Genomic DNA, 18226 nt, shown 5'->3' with positions numbered 1-18226 from the left:
CTTACCCTGGAAGCCCCAAGCTGTTCTATCTACGATCTTGGTTTTTCTTGTTGTTTTTACTTGTCTTGTTTTTTAGATTCCATATATAAGTGAGATCATGTGGTATTTGTCTTTCTCTGTCTGACTTATTTCACGTAGCATAATGCCCTCCAAATCCATCCATGTCAACAAATGACAAGCTTTCGCTCTTTTTTATGGCTAAATAGTATTCCATTTTAATATACCTCATCTTCTTTATCCATTCATCCATCAGTGGTTGTTTCCATATCTCGGCTATTGTAAATAATGCTGCAATGAACATATATCTTTTCAAGATACTGTTTTCATTTCCTTCAAATAAATACTCAAAAGTAGAATTGCAGGATCATATGGTAGTTCACGTTTAAATTTCTTGAGGAACCTCCATACTACTTCCATAGAGGCTGCACCAATTTACAATCCCACCAATGATGTTAACTTCTGAATGCCTGTAGGCATGGTATATTGTCTGTGAACTTTAGCTCAGGACAGTAAAAGGAATGTTAACAAATATTTGTTATACACAGTGGGTGGGTCCCATAGAGTTGAACACAACTATTCAACTGAAGGCCTGAAGGTTCTTTTTTGTATTAGACTTGGATCCCTCCTGCCATAGTTTAATGCCATTTTCCATTTTCAGTCTTCCCCCCTCTCCCTTTGGAGATGGAAAAGAGCTACTGAAAACGACCTTAAAATTCTCTTTGTTTATGTCCCAAAGTGTAAATGATGTAATATCTTACGCTCGCCAGGATTGGCATTACGAAGTCTTTTCTGGGTATAAATATAATTTTGCATGGTTCAAAGTTCAAAATCCACATTCCTGTGGACTCAGCCAAAAGATGGCAGCAGCTTTTCTGCAGTCTTCTCACTGCAGCCTTTTGTGAGCATCCCTGGCCAGCTGCAGGACGGTTCGTGCTTCGTGATCAGGGAGCCTCCTGAGTCTCCACCCCCAGGGCTGGGCCCACTGCACTGTGTATTCTGGCCTTCGCACTGCTAATTCACCAAGCTAATTAGGCTAGTTAAGGGTCCATAAAGGCAGAAATCTGTTGGAGTTTAGTCTCATTCATTTCTTTCAGAAAAATTTGCAAGGAAGCTCCTGTCAGCTTTTGGAATGGGAACAGAATCTCCCAGGCTTGGCATGAGAACCAGTTGAAGGCGCCAACCTGCCAGGCCAAAAGATTCTGGTCACAAAGAGTCCCAATTCAACTTTTTCCCTGAGGCAAACTTCAAAGTATGCAGGAATCAAAAACTCATATTATGAAAATAAACCCAGAAATAACGCACGTAGCTAAGAACTGCTGGAAACACATTTCTCCCGCTGCACCTCAATTCTCTCTGCCTCTAGAATTGCCTCGTGGTACTTAATCACTTCTACGGAAAACAAAGGCAGCTTCTCTGACGGTCACTTCATTCCACTGGTGCCTGCAGAGTTTCTTTCACTTGTGTTTAAACATTTTTATTAAATGAAGTTATATAGTTTTCCACATGACCAGCACTTTTTCTAAGCACTTTAAAAAATATTAATTCATTTAATCCTCATAACAGCCCTATGAGATCAGCACTTTTATTCTTATTTAATGGATGAGGAAACATGTAAATACCATTTCCTATTTCCTTTGGTGGTGGTTCCTTTCTCTCTTTCTTCCTTTCTTTTCTTTTTTTGTTTCTGCTTCTTTTTTTTTTTCCCCTACATAAGGTTTTAGGACTGTGCCCAGTAACACTTTGGAACCAATTATTTTTTTTTTTTTTAATCATTGAAAAAAATTGGAAAATGACTACAATTTGGAAAACGGAAAATTTGAAACCAAGTTTTTAGTCATTGAGAAAATTGGAAAATGACTTTTTGTAATCATTGAAAAAAAACTGGAAAATGAGATCAGAGCAAAGCATTATCTCAAACCACAATGTTTGAAGTTGCAGGGATTTTTTTGTTTCGTTTTGTCTTAGGTGAAATATAAGCCACTTTAGGAAGTCCATGGAAGAGCCCAAACTAAAAACTCTTAGAGATTCATTCAGCCAGCAGGATCACGTTAGCAGAATAAAGCAGAGAGATTTAATCTCTTGGATTTCTCTTGTTTTACTGTGCTCTTGGCATTGCCGAGTTTTTCCCCCACTAGTGAATTGCTTACCTCCGGCTTTTTGGGGGGTGGCCAGGGAAGAACAGTACCCTCACAACCTGCGTCAGGACGTTGCTCACGCATCAGTGCACACATTCAAAGAGCAAATGCCCAACTTCATGACTACTGCAGAGGGTCATTCACATTTTTTTGCTTGCATCTATACAGTACCATCTATCTGGAAGCTTTTGTGACGATTTGATTAAAATTTAATGCACATTCAGCTAGTTGGGTTTACAAAATTACCAACGTGCTGGCAAAATTGTGACATTTGTGGCCTGTTACAATTAAACCTTTCCTGCAAAAGAAGAGCGTTCGGGAGCTTCACTTGTTAAATCTTCTTCCCTCATATACTTTCTTTAGGGTATTGAAATTTTTACCACCCTTATTTTTGAATTCTGAAGAGCATGCCATTCTGATTTGGATTATTGTCAACTATCAATTAGTAGAGAGAGGTGTGGGACTGCTCTCTCTTTAAAGCATTTTTTCCATGCCACTGACATTTTATAGCAAGCCTCCTGTTAACCGAGATGGTTAGAGAATGTGGAGGTCTCGTTACTTGGACAAGGGAGAAGTTTATGAGAAAGCCCATTCTGTTAGAACTCTTGGACTTCTTTACAAAATTAATTAGTCCACTTAATGACCTTAGCAAACAAAGTGTGTAGTATTAAACATCACTGAATCTTTCTTTCAGGGCTTGCTGTCTTATTATGCCTTAGGGTCTTTATCCAAAAGGTCCATTATTATTGTACAGAACTGTAGTTAGAGAATGGAGGAGATAGGATCTAACCTGGACCTACCTACTCTGGAATTCTATTCACTTATTTCCCTGAGATGAGCTTGCTTCCTTATTAGCAAGAGGTACAAGCTCTGGTGCAGCCTGGCAAGGGTTAAATGCTAGTTCCACCATTTACTCACTGCATAACCTTGGGCAAGGGAGTTAGTTGTCTGTTCCTAAATTTTTCTAGTTTGTAAGACAGGCAAATAGAAGGCCCCTTCACAACTCACTAATGCTCATGTTAGGAGTATTAAATATTCATACACAAGTATAACGTAGGAGGCCTGAGCCCTGGGTAGCCAAACTGCAAAATCTAAGGACACAGTCCCCAAAACAATCTTCACTTCTGACCCCAACCTCACCCCTGAACACTGTAGGTTTGGGGGTTCTCAAAGCCACCCCCAGATTTGCTAATGGGATAAACCTGAGAGGACTCACAGAGCTCACTGAAGGCAATTACACGCATGGTTATAGTTTATGATAAAGGATACACATTAGAACCTGCTAAAGGGAGAGCCACACAGGGAAGAGCCTAGGAGGGTTCCAAAGGCAGAGCTTCCATTGTCCTCAGGAAGTGTTCAAGTCCTGGCACTCCTGTTTGACAATTCACAGGGAGGATTACAAGCCCGGGGTGTTCACCAGGGCTTTGATGTGCAGAGGTTTTACTGGGGTTTCATTATAGAGGCATGTTTGGTGATTGATTGCCCTTGTGGTTGAACTTGGTTTCCATTCTCCCCACCCCAAAATTGGACTGAAACCACGTGGCCCAGGGGCTCACCCTGAATATCAAAGACACTAGTATCAACTGCTGCTACTGCTGCTGCTGCTGCTGCTAAGTCGCTTCAGTCGTGTCCGACTCTGTACAACCCCATAGACGGCAGCCCACCAGGCTCCCCCGTCCCTGGGATTCTCCAGGCAAGAACACTGGAGTGGGTTGCCATTTCCCTCTCCAATGCATGAAAGTGAAAAGTGAAAGTGAAGTCGCTCAGTCATGTCTGACTCTTAGCGACCCCATGGACTGCAGCCTACCAGGCTCCTCCAACCATGGGATTTTCCAGGCGAGAGTACTATTTCAAAGGTTTAAAGGTTACCCCTCAGAAGCTAGAGACATAGGCCAGATTCTTTACTGGCACAGATTAAGTACTGTCCTAATGGGTATGATTATATTACAGTGTAAGGAGAACCTGTATTCCCACCACTCGATCCAAAAATTAACATTTTGCCATATTTGTAGTATCCATGTAGATAAATATATGTGTACGAATGGGTGAATACATATAATAAACATTGTATATACATGCATTATATATTCATATATATTATACACACATTATATATATTCATATAGTATATACATTATTATATGTACACAAACATTATATGTATAAAGATACATTATATGTATACTATGTGCTCAGTTGTGTCTGATTCTTCACAGCCTCATGGACTGCAGCCTTCCGGGCTCCTCTGTCCTCCTCCTCTGCCACTTTCCACTCTGGGGGATCTTTCTGACCCAGGGATTGAAATGGTTTCTTAGGTCTCCTGCATTGGCGGGCAGATTTTTTACCACTAGTGCCACCTGGGAAGCCCCATATATATACTATATACACTCTATATACTATATACATTACTTATTTTCAAACAATTCAGATGTAGAGATATAGGTATATTTCTATATCTGAATTGTTTGAAAATAAGTTGCAGCTCTCACATGCTTTCACCCCTAAAAAACAAAAACAAAAAACTGCAGCACACCACACATTACCTAAGAATAACTACAATACTATATTTTACCTTAGAAAACTAACTATAGTTCCCTAGTATGCAATATCCAGACTACATTCTAATTAAAGGAAAATAGGAGTTAAGTGAGGAATCCAGTTCATTACCGGGCTCCTTTTCCCTGCATACCATGTTCATTTTGTCAATCCCCCGTGGAAGAATCTAGGGTGGCTCCATGTTTCAAAGCTAAGCTGCTGGTGACAATTCAAGGCCTCTCTGACCATGTGGACAGCCCATTCCCAGCCTACGACAGTACATTCCCACGGACACTGACATGCCATTTCCTTAGTGCCTACTGTGTGCCAGGCCCAGCTCCAATTCTCTCTGCTTCCCACCAGCAACCCTCTCCTCCAGTCACGGTATTTTTCCATTTTCCTGCACGTCTATGCACACTGATAGCCGGGAGGAGTCAAACTGTCACTCAGGCCTTTAGGATTCCCCTGGTTCATTAGTCTTCAAATCGTGTCCCGTGGGCTCACCCAGTGAGCCTTAGGAGCTGCCCAAAGAGGTGAGGTGACAGCCTCGGGCTGGGTCCACCTCCCTCACACCATCCCCAAAGAATTATCGGTATCCTACTGCTCCCTGGTGGCTCAGTGGTAAAGAATCCACCTGCAATGCAGGATCCATAGGAGATGCGGGTTTGACCCCTGTGTCGGGAAGATCCCCTAGTTCAGGGCATGGCAACCCACTCCAGCATTCTTGCCTGCAGAATTCCAAAAACATAGCCTGGCAGGCTACAGTCCATGGGGTTGCAAAGAGTCAGACACAACTGAAGCGACTTAGCATGCACTACTTTGAAAAATGGTTTTAAAAGCCATTAATCAAACCCAACCTATCATTTTGCAGAAAAAAATGGAAGCAGGAAACAGTGAATCTATTTTTGCTCAGGTACCCAAAATATGGTTTTAGGAGATGAACCTACTCCAGATGTGACTCCACGTACTTCCTTCTAGCCTTATAAAGGTTGTTCCCCATCTGACAAGTTCTCCTGCTACTCTCAAGACTCGTCCAGACCTCCTTCAAACATCAGGAGCATATGTGCATAATACACCATAATCCTTCCACAGCTACTCAAAATGGTTCCCTGCTCTGGTCTCCTAGAGTCTTTTTTAGACTGAATTGAGCGACTTCACTTTCACTTTTCACTTTCATGCATTGGAGATGGAAATGGCAACCCACTCCAGTGTTCTTGCCTGGAGAATCCCAGGCATGGGGGAGCCTGGTGGGCTGCCGTCTATGGGGTCGCACAGAGTCGGACACGAGTGAAGCAACTTAGCAGCAGCAGCAGCAGCACACATATATAATGGTTGATTTTTTTACACTGGAGTCTTTTATGGTATTATAGTATCAGACAGAATGGAATCAGTATAAAATATAGGTCAAGAAGGTGCTCTAAGAATGCAAAAGGCCAAAGCAACGCATTGTGACTGAAGATCAGTCAAGTGTCCAATTCTTTCTTGCCGTCATGGGGACATTGCAGCCACTCAACAGCTACTGATCAACTGAAGATTTTACACAATTTGATTAATCATTATTCAACTCACTGTAAAAAAAAAAAAAGGAAAACAAAAAACCTAGAAGTGTATATGGCCAAAGGTCTGTCTGGACTCGTAAGAATGAAGCCCCAGATTACATCTCTTCTTGGGTTGTTATCAATTCTTTAGCAAAGTGCTCAGAACACAGCAGCAGCTCAGCAACTGCTGGTTAAATGTAGTTCTTGGGGGCTTTGTATATGTTAAATAAACCAGTTTTTAAGAGCACTGTTCATTACCAATTATTCAAGCCAAAAAGAATTCAACCAAAAAGAATGAATGAATACTATAAAAATTGACCTTATCCTGATTTAGACGCTACTATGAAAAGACCTTAAAGATTTCACAGGTAAAAAAAGCAATTCTTTTGGAATTCAAAGGAGACTTGGCTCTAAAAATAAAGGTACCCATACAGGTCAGCTCCACCTCAGTTTCCTTCCTTCCATCCTCTATTCTCCCCAGATTCTGTTTTGCCTTTCAAATCACTCCAGTTCCACAGGTCGTTGGGTGGGATGGGCTGGAGTCTTCCAACCCAAAAAGACATCAGTGGAAGAGCCACAAGAAGTATTATTCAAGATCAATTATTTCCTGGAAATACAGCTAAACATTTATTCCAAGTCCAAGAAGTCATTTTTCACAGGCACTCTACAGCAACCAGGTAAATAATATTTTAAAGTGCTATTCAGTAAATTAACTTACTTAGTTTTATGTATGTTTGTTTGTGACTAAAATCTGTTCTCAAAATGAAATCCATTAGAGTAATTATATGAAGGTTTTACAGTGGAAAAGGTTAGGATTCAGTAATGGCTTTTATAAATACACATTTGTGTTACTAAGTAACTAATAATGTTAGCTTCCCCACTAGACTCTGAGCTCCGTAACAGCAGGACAATGACCTTCTCAATACTGCATCCCTAATACCTTGCAAAATGCCCAGCATTTAGATGTTCAGTATGTTTTTGATGAATAGATGAATGTGGAAGACAGACTTTGGTGCAACCCTGATATGTCCTTTGTCCTGAAAACATATGTATTACAAATCAGGATGAATTCACAGAAGACACACTAAATCAAATTTCCACAAAGGAGAAAGACCGAGGAAAAGGATCAGTTGAATTATGTGAAATCGCTGTTTCTGAAGGTCCAAAGAGAAAATAGGATAGGCATTTCATACAGTTAGGCCTAATGCGATTGTTTTATTTTTATTTAAAAAATTTTTTTATTATTATTTTTTTTTACTTTACAATATTGTACTGGTTTTGCAATACATCAACATGCATCCGCCACGGGTGTACACATGTTCCCCGTCCTGAACCCTTCTCCCACCTCCCTCCCCATACCATCCCTCTGGGTCATCCCAGTGCACCAGCCCCAAGCTTCCTGTATCCTGCATCAAACCTGGACTGCCAATTTCTGTTCTTAACAGTTTAATGTGAATGTTTTAAAAATGTTCTGCTCTCATTTCTCAATCAGTGTGAATTTATAAGACTAATTTAAGTACATTATATTTTAAAAAGAGATCTTTCCTCCTATCTTTATAGAGGAGTTTGAGAAACCAAAGTGTTTCCAAGGGGATGTAATAGGTGTCTTCAGACACTTGAAGGGTCACTGGATGAAGAATGTTAGTTCTGTACGTCCCTGATCCTGGGAGACCTGACATCAGTAGTTGGCAGGTACAAGGATAGGGCTTCCCAGGTGGCTCAGTGGGTAAAGAATCCGCCTGCAATGCAGGAGACTTAAGGGAGGTGGGTTCGATCTTTGGGTCAGGAAGATCCCCTGGAGAAGGGCATAGCAACTCACTCCAGTGTTTTTGCCTAGAGAATCCCACGGACGGAGGAGCCTGGCAGGCTACAATCCAAAGTATTGCAAGGAGTCAGATACAGCTGAAGCGACTGAGCAGGTACCCACAAGGATACAGTTCTTAGCTCAACAATAAGAAAGTACTTTGTAATAGAGCTGTTTGAGTGATAATGTCAAGACTGAAGGAACTCAGTAAGTCTAAGAAACTCTTTGTCATGTTGTAAAGGGGATTTAAACCTCCTTGGAAGGGAGTAAGATGATCTCAGGGGTTCTTCCCGTCTTCAGAGTTGATAACCTGGCTTCAAGCAACTCAATGAGACCCATCAACCTAGGTCTATTTATCTCTATGTGAATATTTCCTGTTAAATTATTAAGCAATTTGTAATCTAGAAAGAAAGATATTACACAGAACATGGTGTAATTTTTGTAGAAAAGTGAAGTTGGGTCTAAATTAAAAAAGAAAATGTGAGCACACAGGTCAAACTAGTATTGTCCCAAGAATAGTACCACAACCAAAAACGATGTTCCTAAAGCTATGATGTGCCTCCGTGCGTGCATGCTAAGTTGCTTCAGTCGTGTCTGACTCTTTGCAACCCCATGGACTGTAGCCTGCCAGGCTCCTCTGTCCATGGGATTCTCCAGGCAAGAACACTGGAGTGGGATGCCATGCCCTCCTCCAGGGGATCTCCCCAACCCAGAGATTGAACCCACGTCTCCTATGTCTCCTGCATTGGCAGACAGGTTCTTTACCATTAGCGTCACCTGCGAAGTCCCAAACTGGATTCTAAAAGGCTTTAGTTTAAATACAAACAACCCGCCTGCAACTCAGGAGACCCCAGTTCAATTCCTGGGTCGGGAAGATCTGCTGGAGAAGGGATAGGCTACCCACTCCAGTATTCTTGGGCTTCCCTGGTGACTCAGCTGGTAAAGAATCCACCTGCAATGTGGGAAACATGGGTTCGATCCTTGGGTTGGGAAGATCTCCTGGAGAAGGGAAAAGCTACCCACTCCAGTATTCTGGCCTGGAGAATTCTGTGGACTGTATAGTCCATGGGGTCATGACTGAGCGACTTTCACACAAAATAAAGATGATTTAATTTTTGCACTAATTCCAAGGAATATGAGCCTGAATTGTGGTTTATATGTTTGGGTTACACTGTCCAATTAGCTTAATTTGGAGACACATAGAGCAATGATAACATCCTGAGCTTGATTCTTCTCTTGTTTATTGAAGACCACACTGAGTTCACCAAGTATTTACTCTGCCTTTACATATGTCACAAAGGTGAAAGAGACAATGGTCACTGTGCCCCAGGGACTAACATCTCACCTGCTGCATGGTTTGACTCCTAATACTTCCTGAACATCTATTTTGTATCATTTCACACTTTTAACACCCAATCAAGGGTACTATTTTTATCCTCATTTATAGACAGGAACTCTAAGAAATGCAGAGTATAGACAGACTAAGTAACCTGTCCATGATTATATGGAGAGTAAGAAATAAAGACAGGATTTCAACCTAGGCAGTCTGGTTTCAGAGTTTACAAGTTTAACCAGTATTATATTGCCTTTGACATGAAGCATAGTTTTTCCTTTTGCCGAGACTGACCACCTATGACAGACATACCACCGAGACTGACCACCTATGACAGACATACCTGACATATGCACCAGCCCACACCTACAAGGCCCATTCGTATTCATCCAATTTCCATTCAGTTGGCATTTATGGAAAATCCACTGCATTTTAGGCACTGCATTACCTGATTTCATAGAAACTATCTCATTCACCACTAACAGCTTTGTCGAACAGATATGATCTCTATTTTAGGGATGAGAAACTGAGCAGAAGTTAAATGACCTGGCTGGCTTCACATACGTGAGCAATGGTGACCTCCTTAAGTCCTGTGCTTTTAGTAGCTTCATAAATGTCATTTTTAATGGTGTACAGTCAGTGGATTTTAGTACAGTTACAAGGATGTACAACCATTTTGAAATTCCAGAACCTTTTCATTATCTCCCCCGAAGGAAACTGTTTCCATTATCAGTCAGTTCCCACTCTCCCCTCCCACCACCTACCATGAGTCTATTTTCTGTCATTATAAATTTGTCAGTTTGGACATTTGGCAGGCATGAAATCATATAACTGTTTTTTTGTGACAGCCTTCTTCCACTGAGCGGATGTTTTCAAGGTTCATCCTTTTGACAGTATGTATCAGTACCTCATCCTTTTATATGGATGAATAATATTCCACCGTGAGGCACATTTTGTTCATTCATTCATCAGTGAATGGACATCTACATTGCTTCCACTTTGGGGAAAATAAAAAATACTGCTATAAACATATCATGCATCAGTTTTTGAGTGAATATGCTTTCAGTTTTCTTGGGTATATACAGAACTCCTGGGTCATTTGGTAACTCTTCCACTTTCTGAGGAGCTTCCAAACTGTTCCCCAAAGATGCTGCACCATTTTACGTTCCCACCAGCAACAAATGAAGGCTTCAATTTCACCAGGTGCTCTCCAACACTTCAATTTTTTAAAAGTTATCCTAGTGACTGTATTGTCTCCTTATGAGTTTGTCTTGCATTTCCCTAATTATTTTGAGCATTCCTTCATTTAAATCTTGGCTATTGATACATATTGCTGGAGAAGTGTCTATTCAAATCCTTTGCCCATTTGAAATTTTAAAATTGTTTATTGTTGGGTTTTAAATTTTTATTATATGTTCTGGATAATAGGTACTTATCAGATTTATTATTTGTAAAAATTTTCACCCATTCTGTGGATTATACCTTTACTTTCTTGACGTTTTAAATTTTGATGTACAATTTATCTAGTTTTTTATTTGGCTGCTGTGCTTTGGATTTCATACTTAAGAAACTACTGCCTAACCAAGGTCATGAAGCTTACTCATAAATATAATCCTAAAACCGGCTTTCACCTTCTCTTCTCATACAGGAGAGAGATGTATAATCCCATATTCCCTTTGCAGTTTTAAAAGAGCCTGAACCTCTACTTGGCACTGGATAAAAAGGCTCATTTTTACTGAGGCATAGGAGCATCATATTAATATATTTAAAGAATTCACAAGTTTTCTCCCAAATTAATTTATGAAAAGTGCTTATTACAGGGTAGTAAATAAATTGTGGCTACTTATAATTATCTTAATCATTATAATTATTGAAAGATATTTTATGTCAGTGTTCTGGATAAAATAATAGAAAATAATAAAAGTTCAGAGCTCACAATTAAGAGAGAGGCATTCAAAGAGATACATTAGCATAGGTGACAGCTAAAAATTGAGATGGCCTCCTTGTATCTGCTGCGATTGGAAACCTGAAGGACAGCATTTGTAGCTCTAGCTGAGAAAAACATCTCCTAAAATTTGAGGAAGGAAAAAAACTTCCGTTTCATAAACCTGTTTCAAACTCCTTAATCATTTTAACGTCCACCAAAGATGTTATAAAACAGTTCACCTGCTGTCGGGCTGATGTATCTGATGTATCTTGACTTTTCAGTTCACACGATCTTTTCACAGAACATAAAAATGAGAATTACAGAGCCACTTGCTTCTCAAAGCCCACTTATTCCACTACAATCCATGGGCCGGCCTCAGGGAGAATTTTAGGACTACCACTTACGACTGGACAAGCAGTGCACCGCTCAACCTTAAGGCCATGCCATTTGACTCAAAGTCACTGTGGATCCAAAGAGTTATGATTTTCCAGCAGGTTAGGCAGACAAGTGGGCTTTCCAGGTGGCTCAGTGCTAAAGAATCCGCCTGCCAGTGCAGGAGATGCAAGAGACACAGGTTCTATACCTAGATCGGGAAATGGCAACCCACTCCAGCACTCTTGGCTGGGAAAATGGGTTGCCATTTTCCCTGGACTAGGAACTGGTGACCCACGCCAGTATTCTTTCCTGGGAAATCCCATGGACAGGGGAGCCTGGTGAGAGTCTGTGGGGTGGCAAAGAGCTGGACACAACTGAGCACCGCACAGCAGAACACAAGCAGACGAGCATTTTGGAGAACACATATTTTTCTAACTTGTGTACGTTCACTGAAGGGGTAAGCAATGTGGCAGTGGATGGGATTCCCAAACCTTCATTGCATCTGCTGGCAGCGCACTCATACCCTTGGCAGCATATCCTTAGGTCTTCAAGTTCTTGGGGAGCAACGCAGGCTTCCTGTGTTATTTTGGTAGCTGTCTGCTCTATAGTATTCCCTTGCTTTGTCAATGTGGCAGTAATAATACCCATTAACTTTAAGAGACGTATACCAATGGCCTACAGAACCCCTGATCTTTGTGTGTTTGAATAAAAAGTAATGAAAGCAGTGGCCATGGCAAATAAGGATTTAAAACACACTGATTTCCCAAGAGAAAAATATCACAATTCATAGAAGACATTAAAGTGATGTTAAACATAGGAAAAGCTATTTTACTAGTAATAAGTTTAAAAATTAAAACAGTACAGCATATTTTTCATTTATGAGACTAACCAAAATAAGGGTGTTGACAAATGCAGGAAGAAATGGCATTTATATGCTGTTGATGGAAGTGGATAGGGACCACTTTTTCGGCAATGGTGAGAACATGGAATGTATATTCCGTTTGATTCAGACATTCCACTTCTAGGAAATTATTTGAGTTGAAATATGTAAGTAGGCAAAACTTTGTGTACAAGAATGTTTACTGCAGTATTACTGGTGATACTGCACTGTTAGAGATAATCTTTGTATCCAATACAATTTATTGGTTGAATTAAATTCAAAATAGAATGTGTAGTATGACTCCTTTTAAAATTATATGCACATATGTACACATGCGCACACAAGTGCTTGTATCTGCACATATACACAGTAAAACAGAGACAATGATGGGACAGTGACTATCTCTGGGAGATATGAAGGGGGAAAGGAGGAGTTTGACTTTATATATCTTTGTAATGTTATTTTTAAAAAGATCACCAGCAGCACTTTAGAAATTAAATGTAAACCTATGAAGTTTATACTTCACTTCGGAACTGGAAGCTAGCCAGAAATATACTTCAACTGTGTATTAACTGCATGATGAAAATATTTTTGTCAAGTGATCATAGGATACCAGCTATTTTCCTTTGGGGTAAAAGTTCTTGGCATATCTAACACTCATCAGTCAAGGTACATTTCATAATCAGAAACCAAATAAACTATATATGAGATTATCCTCCATATAATACAGTTCCTATCTGCAGGAGATTAATGCCAAACTTGGGACAATGACACAGGTGTAAATTCTGAGGAGGGAGCTTGTTTTTGTTGATAAGAGAAAAGCATGGAAAGCCCTAGGAACAACAGCCTTTGTGCAAGAGTCCCAGAGCAGCACAGGCAATAACTATTCTCCATTTCTTCATCTAAGAAGAATCCGCAGATTTCAGCTTTTCTGGGGTGTTCATGCATTTACCCAACTTCTCAGGAATGCAAACAAACAAATTTGCATTTAGAAAACAGCTCTTCTGCCCATCCTTCCAGAAACAAAAAGACATTGCTATGGCCCGAATGCTTGTGTCCTCCCAAAGTTCCTATGCTGAAATTCCAACTCTCAAAGATGCTGGCAGTAGGAGGTGAGGCTTAACTCATGAGGCTGGAGCCCCTATGAATGGCATCAGTGCTTCTAAAAGAGAGATCCCCAGCCCCTTGCCCCATGTGTGGACACAGTGAGAAGTCTCAGATCTGAGCGGGCCTCACTCGATCCTGCTGGCACTTGACCTCAGACTTCCAGCCTCCAGAACTGTGAGAAAGAGATTTCTGCTGTTTATAAGCCACCCAGTCAGTGGTATTTTGCTACAGCAGCTTGAGCAGACTCAGACGGATGCTATTCAAAAGACCAGGTTCATGTCCGGATTGTTCTCTTTCCCAAGGGCGTGGAGTAGGTCACATACTCTCCTACTTCTTAGCCTACAGAGTGCTCTAATACTACCTAAGCCAACATCTTTCCCAAAAGTGGTCACTTGGGAAAAGAGCATTCGAAACTGTGAAATTCTCAACAAATGGGAAAGTATTTTAATATGAATGTAACTTAGTATTGGCTTCTCAGGTGGCACTACTGGTAAAGAGCCTGCCTGTCGATATAGGATATCTAAGTGACGTGGGTTCCATTCCTGTGTTAGGAAGATCCCCTGGACCAGAAAATGACAACCCATTCCAGTGTTCTTGCCTGGAGAATCCACAGGGACAGAGGAGCCTGGTGGGCTATCGTCCATAGGGTCACAGAGCTGGACACGACTGAAGCAACTTGGCACAACACAGCACAACTTAGTATTATTTTGAAACTGGGAACATTTTCAAGGATGAGGCTGAGTTTATGGTTTTTCACTAGTTCTGGTTTAGCAGAATGCCATTCTATTTATAAGGATTTCAACAAAATAATGTTGCATTAAGTTTTATTATATGGTTGACTATTGCTGGCCACTTCTGGTATAAAGGTTATTAGAAATAATTCTACACTGGCACTCATAGATGATTCTATTAAAATAACATTTTTAAAGGCCATAAAATTAAGAAACAACCCTATATGAATTATTAGAGGGACCATCATGAGACAGACTGTACAAATTCTTTCCATCTTCTGCAGCAAGAAAATAAAACAATGCCTAAATTTAGCAAAGACACTCCTAAGAGGCAGGTATTTTGCAGGCAGGAAAACCTTTTATTTTAAACCACAAATAATCAGCAGGTGGCCACAACTATCCATGTTTCATTAAAATCACATAAAACCTAGGTACAAAAGCACCACTGATTATTGCTCTAGAAAAACGGCATGAAAAAATCCAAATACGCACAGTAAAAGCACCACAGGATGCACAGGACTAAATTTTTAAAGCGAGTGCATGGAATACTGAAATCAATTTTACAGACAGCTTCCAATATTAAACTGGTATTTATTTTACTCAAGGATGATGGAAATTTCCAAAAAGCACGACTATGAGAAGGTAAAATGTCCATCCTTATATATTTTTGTATGCCAACTAGTAGAGTCCTAAAAAATTAGCATTTACAAAATACTCGGTAAAAATAGCTTTTAAAAGTTGTCCCAAGAGGTACATAAAATCAACCCCAATTTTCATGACCATTCATTCTCCCTCGTTAGCTACAGATTCAGTTTTCTGTGCCTGTGAAAAAAGAAAGGAAGACAAAAAAGACAAGAGTTACTATTAAAACTACCATAAGCCAAAGACGACTCCACCCGAGCAACATGCACAGTTTGGAACATCTGTTTTTAGCGGCTCTACTGCAAAACCGAGTTCAACTCTGGGTGTAAAAACAGACAAGGCAGGGATATATGACACAAACACTTGGCTGCATTTGTTGCTTTCTGCTTTGCAAACGACCACAAAAGCTTTGCCTGCGGGGCTCCCGCGGTTCACAATTAAAGAAAGAGAACACCACACCACTATCTGATGCTAGTCACTGCAAACGTGCAGAATCGGCTACTGTACCCTTAACTCTCACTGTTTCAATCTGCCCCTTTACTGACAGTGTGCTGGGTGGGGTACCTCTGGAGGCTGAGACACTAACAGTTGAGCGAGAGATGTGGATCTGCAATCACATTACAGGCAATAAAGAGACACATTATGAACGTGCGGTCGCCGGCTGAAGGATCCAGCAATTGCTTTCAAGACACTGATTCAATCAGCGGGAGGTGTTTGGGGCAAGTACCTCTTCAGTTTTAGTGTCACCATTTTCAGACGGTGCTGCGGTACCTTCCTTTCCAGCTTCCTGCTTCTCCTCCTTCTTCCCTTTAACACCTTTGCTAACCTTTGCTGCCGGTTCTTTCTAACAGAGGATCAAAGCACAGGGAGACAGAGTGCGTGAGACAGGGTGGGAGGTTGTGTACATTTAGCCAGCCTCCATCCAAACACAAGGGGAAGCACAAACAAGGGGTGGCTCTCAGGGGAAACCGGGAGCCCGGTTCTGCTGAGCTTTGAGTGGGTTACATGGAGGCTCCCGTGAAAATGTAACAGGCAACTCAGGAAATCCACTGGACTTTGACTTCTCCTCAAGTGTGTTTCTGGCGGGCATCCTCTCTTGATACAGTGAGAAGCGGTCCTGCCGTGGGGAGAGCAGCTGCAGGGGGACACAGTGAAGTCAGGGCAGACCCAGCGAGAGCAAGCACTGCACTTGAGGACCTGGGGCTAGAAGCTGGGAGAGCCCTTGAGAAGGAAGACCCAGAGGAAGAAAAATTCCTGATTTTAAGACCAAGCCAGGACTGCCCTGGTGGTCCAGTGGTTAAGACTCTGCCCTGGTGGTCCAGTGGTTAAGACTCTAATGCGCTCCCAAAGCAGGGGGCCCAGGTTCCATCCCTGGTTTGGGAACTAAGATTCCAGATCGCACAGGCCATGAAGTGTGACCACATCCCCGTCCCCCCACCAAAAAAAGACCAAAGCCACAAAAATAACTTCTGCTTCACAATCGCCTTTTCACGCCTCAATATACATCATTTCAAACAATGCACACGCAACAAGGGATGACGCTCTGAAGGGCAGAGTAAACAAAAGCCGTTTGGGGGTAAACTTCCTACCCCCGATAATTCTGCACTGCAATTTCCTCATCTGCCAAACAGAATATGTATCCCTACCTTAGTAGGACTGATGTGAGTGTCTATGTATAGGATGAAAGTGAAAGGCGCTCAGTCGTGTCTGACTCTTTGTGACCCCATGGACTACACAGTCCATGGAATTCTCCAGGCTAGAATACTGGAGCGAGTAGCCTTTCCCTTCTCCAGGGGATCTTCCCAACCCCAGGGATCGAACCCAGGCCTCCTGCATTGCAAGCGGATTCTTTACCCGCTGAGCCACCAGGAAGGCCCACGCATAGGATGAGGGTCTGACATAGGACAAGAGGCTATCCAGGTGGCTCAGTGGGTAAAGAATCTGCCTGCAATGCAGGAGCTGGAGGAGAATGTGGATTCAATCCCGGGGCTGGGAGGATCCCTTGGAGAAGCAAATGGCAATCCACTCCAGTATTCTTGCCTGGAGAATCCCCATGGACAGAGGAGTCTGGCAGGCTACAGTTCATGGGGTCACAAAGAGTCGGACATGACTGAAGCGACTGAGCACACACGCACACAGGACAAGGGCTATGTAACTGCTTGTATTCATTATTTGCTGTGTGTTTATTACTGTGTGTTAGTCGCTCAGTCATGTCCGACTCTTTTCGACCCTGAGGGGTGTTGCCTGCCAGGATCCTCTGTCCATGTGATTCTCCAGGCAAGAATACTCAAGTGGGCTGCCATTTCCTTCTCCAGGGGATCTTCCTGACCCAGGGATCAAACCCAGGTCTCCTGTTTCCCTGGTGGCTCAGCTGATAAAGAATCCACCTGTAATGCAGGCGGCCTGGGTTAGATCCCTGGGTTGGGAAGATCCCCTGGAGAAGGGAAAGGCTACCGACTCCAGTATTCTGGCCTGGAGAATTCCATGGACTGAACAGTCCTTGGGATCACAAAGAGTCAGACATGACTGAGCGCCTTTCACCTACACTTACCTGCATTGCAGGCAGACTCTTTACTGTCTGAGCTACAAGGAAGCCTTAATTTTTCGGTAGTATTGATTAATTATTAGCCAGCAGACTGGCCTCCTAAGACCAGTTCTGGGAAGCCAGAAGCCCCTCACAAGTCCTCCACCAGCTGTTGGCAGCAGGCCCAGGCTCACTGTTCCAGAGAACCATCTGAACTGTGTGTCTCATGAGGCAGCTACCAAACTCCACCTTGGACATGAGGCTTCTCAGAGTAGCATATGCTCTGACTTCCTTTGCTGTATGGACCAAACGGAAAACAGACTCCCAGCAAAGTGTAAAAACTGTGCTCTCTGCTTTTTGAGAAAGCCTGTCTCCAGCTCGGGTGAGTTTTCTAGTCCAGGCACTGAGCCTGAATCATTAAATGTGATCTTTCCTCGGATGACTCTTGGGATATGGAATTATAATTCATTCACTGTTGAAAAAGCCAAAGCGGGGGAGGGAGCACCTCTTACCTTAGCAGATGTTTTTCTTGGTTTAGGTTCAGGTTTGGGGGGAGCAGGTTTCTGCAAAGATAAATGAAGTTATACAAATACTGAAAAAGACAACCCTCAGCACCAAAAGAAACAGCAACAAGACCACCAAAGACAACAGTCCATTTTGACTATGATGTTCATTTCAAAAGAAAAAAATGTCCT

General features: G+C 41.9%; 1 protein-coding gene across 5 annotated transcripts in view; it reads right to left on the bottom strand.

The window, feature by feature from the left end:
* Nucleotides 1-14703: 14703 nt before the first annotated feature.
* The window catches only part of HMGN3 (high mobility group nucleosomal binding domain 3), a 36245-nt gene continuing 32722 nt past the window's right edge, over nt 14704-18226 (bottom strand). For 2 of the 5 annotated variants that reach the window (XM_010855243.1, XM_010855241.1), the window contains 3 exons: nt 18044-18094; nt 15735-15851; nt 15196-15614 (listed from right to left, as the gene is read on the bottom strand). In XM_010855243.1, the coding sequence (XP_010853545.1) occupies nt 15483-15614; nt 15735-15851; nt 18044-18094 (300 nt within the window). In that variant the 3' untranslated portion in view covers nt 15196-15482. The other 3 variants (XM_010855242.1, XR_826641.1, XM_010855244.1) reach the window with 3 other exon arrangements.

This window comes from Bison bison, unplaced genomic scaffold, assembly GCF_000754665.1.
Source record: "Bison bison bison isolate TAMUID 2011002044 unplaced genomic scaffold, Bison_UMD1.0 scf7180017864362, whole genome shotgun sequence".
Classification (NCBI taxonomy): domain Eukaryota; kingdom Metazoa; phylum Chordata; class Mammalia; order Artiodactyla; family Bovidae; genus Bison; species Bison bison.
The sequence above is the reverse complement of the archived record's forward strand: the minus strand, read 5'-3'. Positions and strand labels throughout refer to the sequence as shown.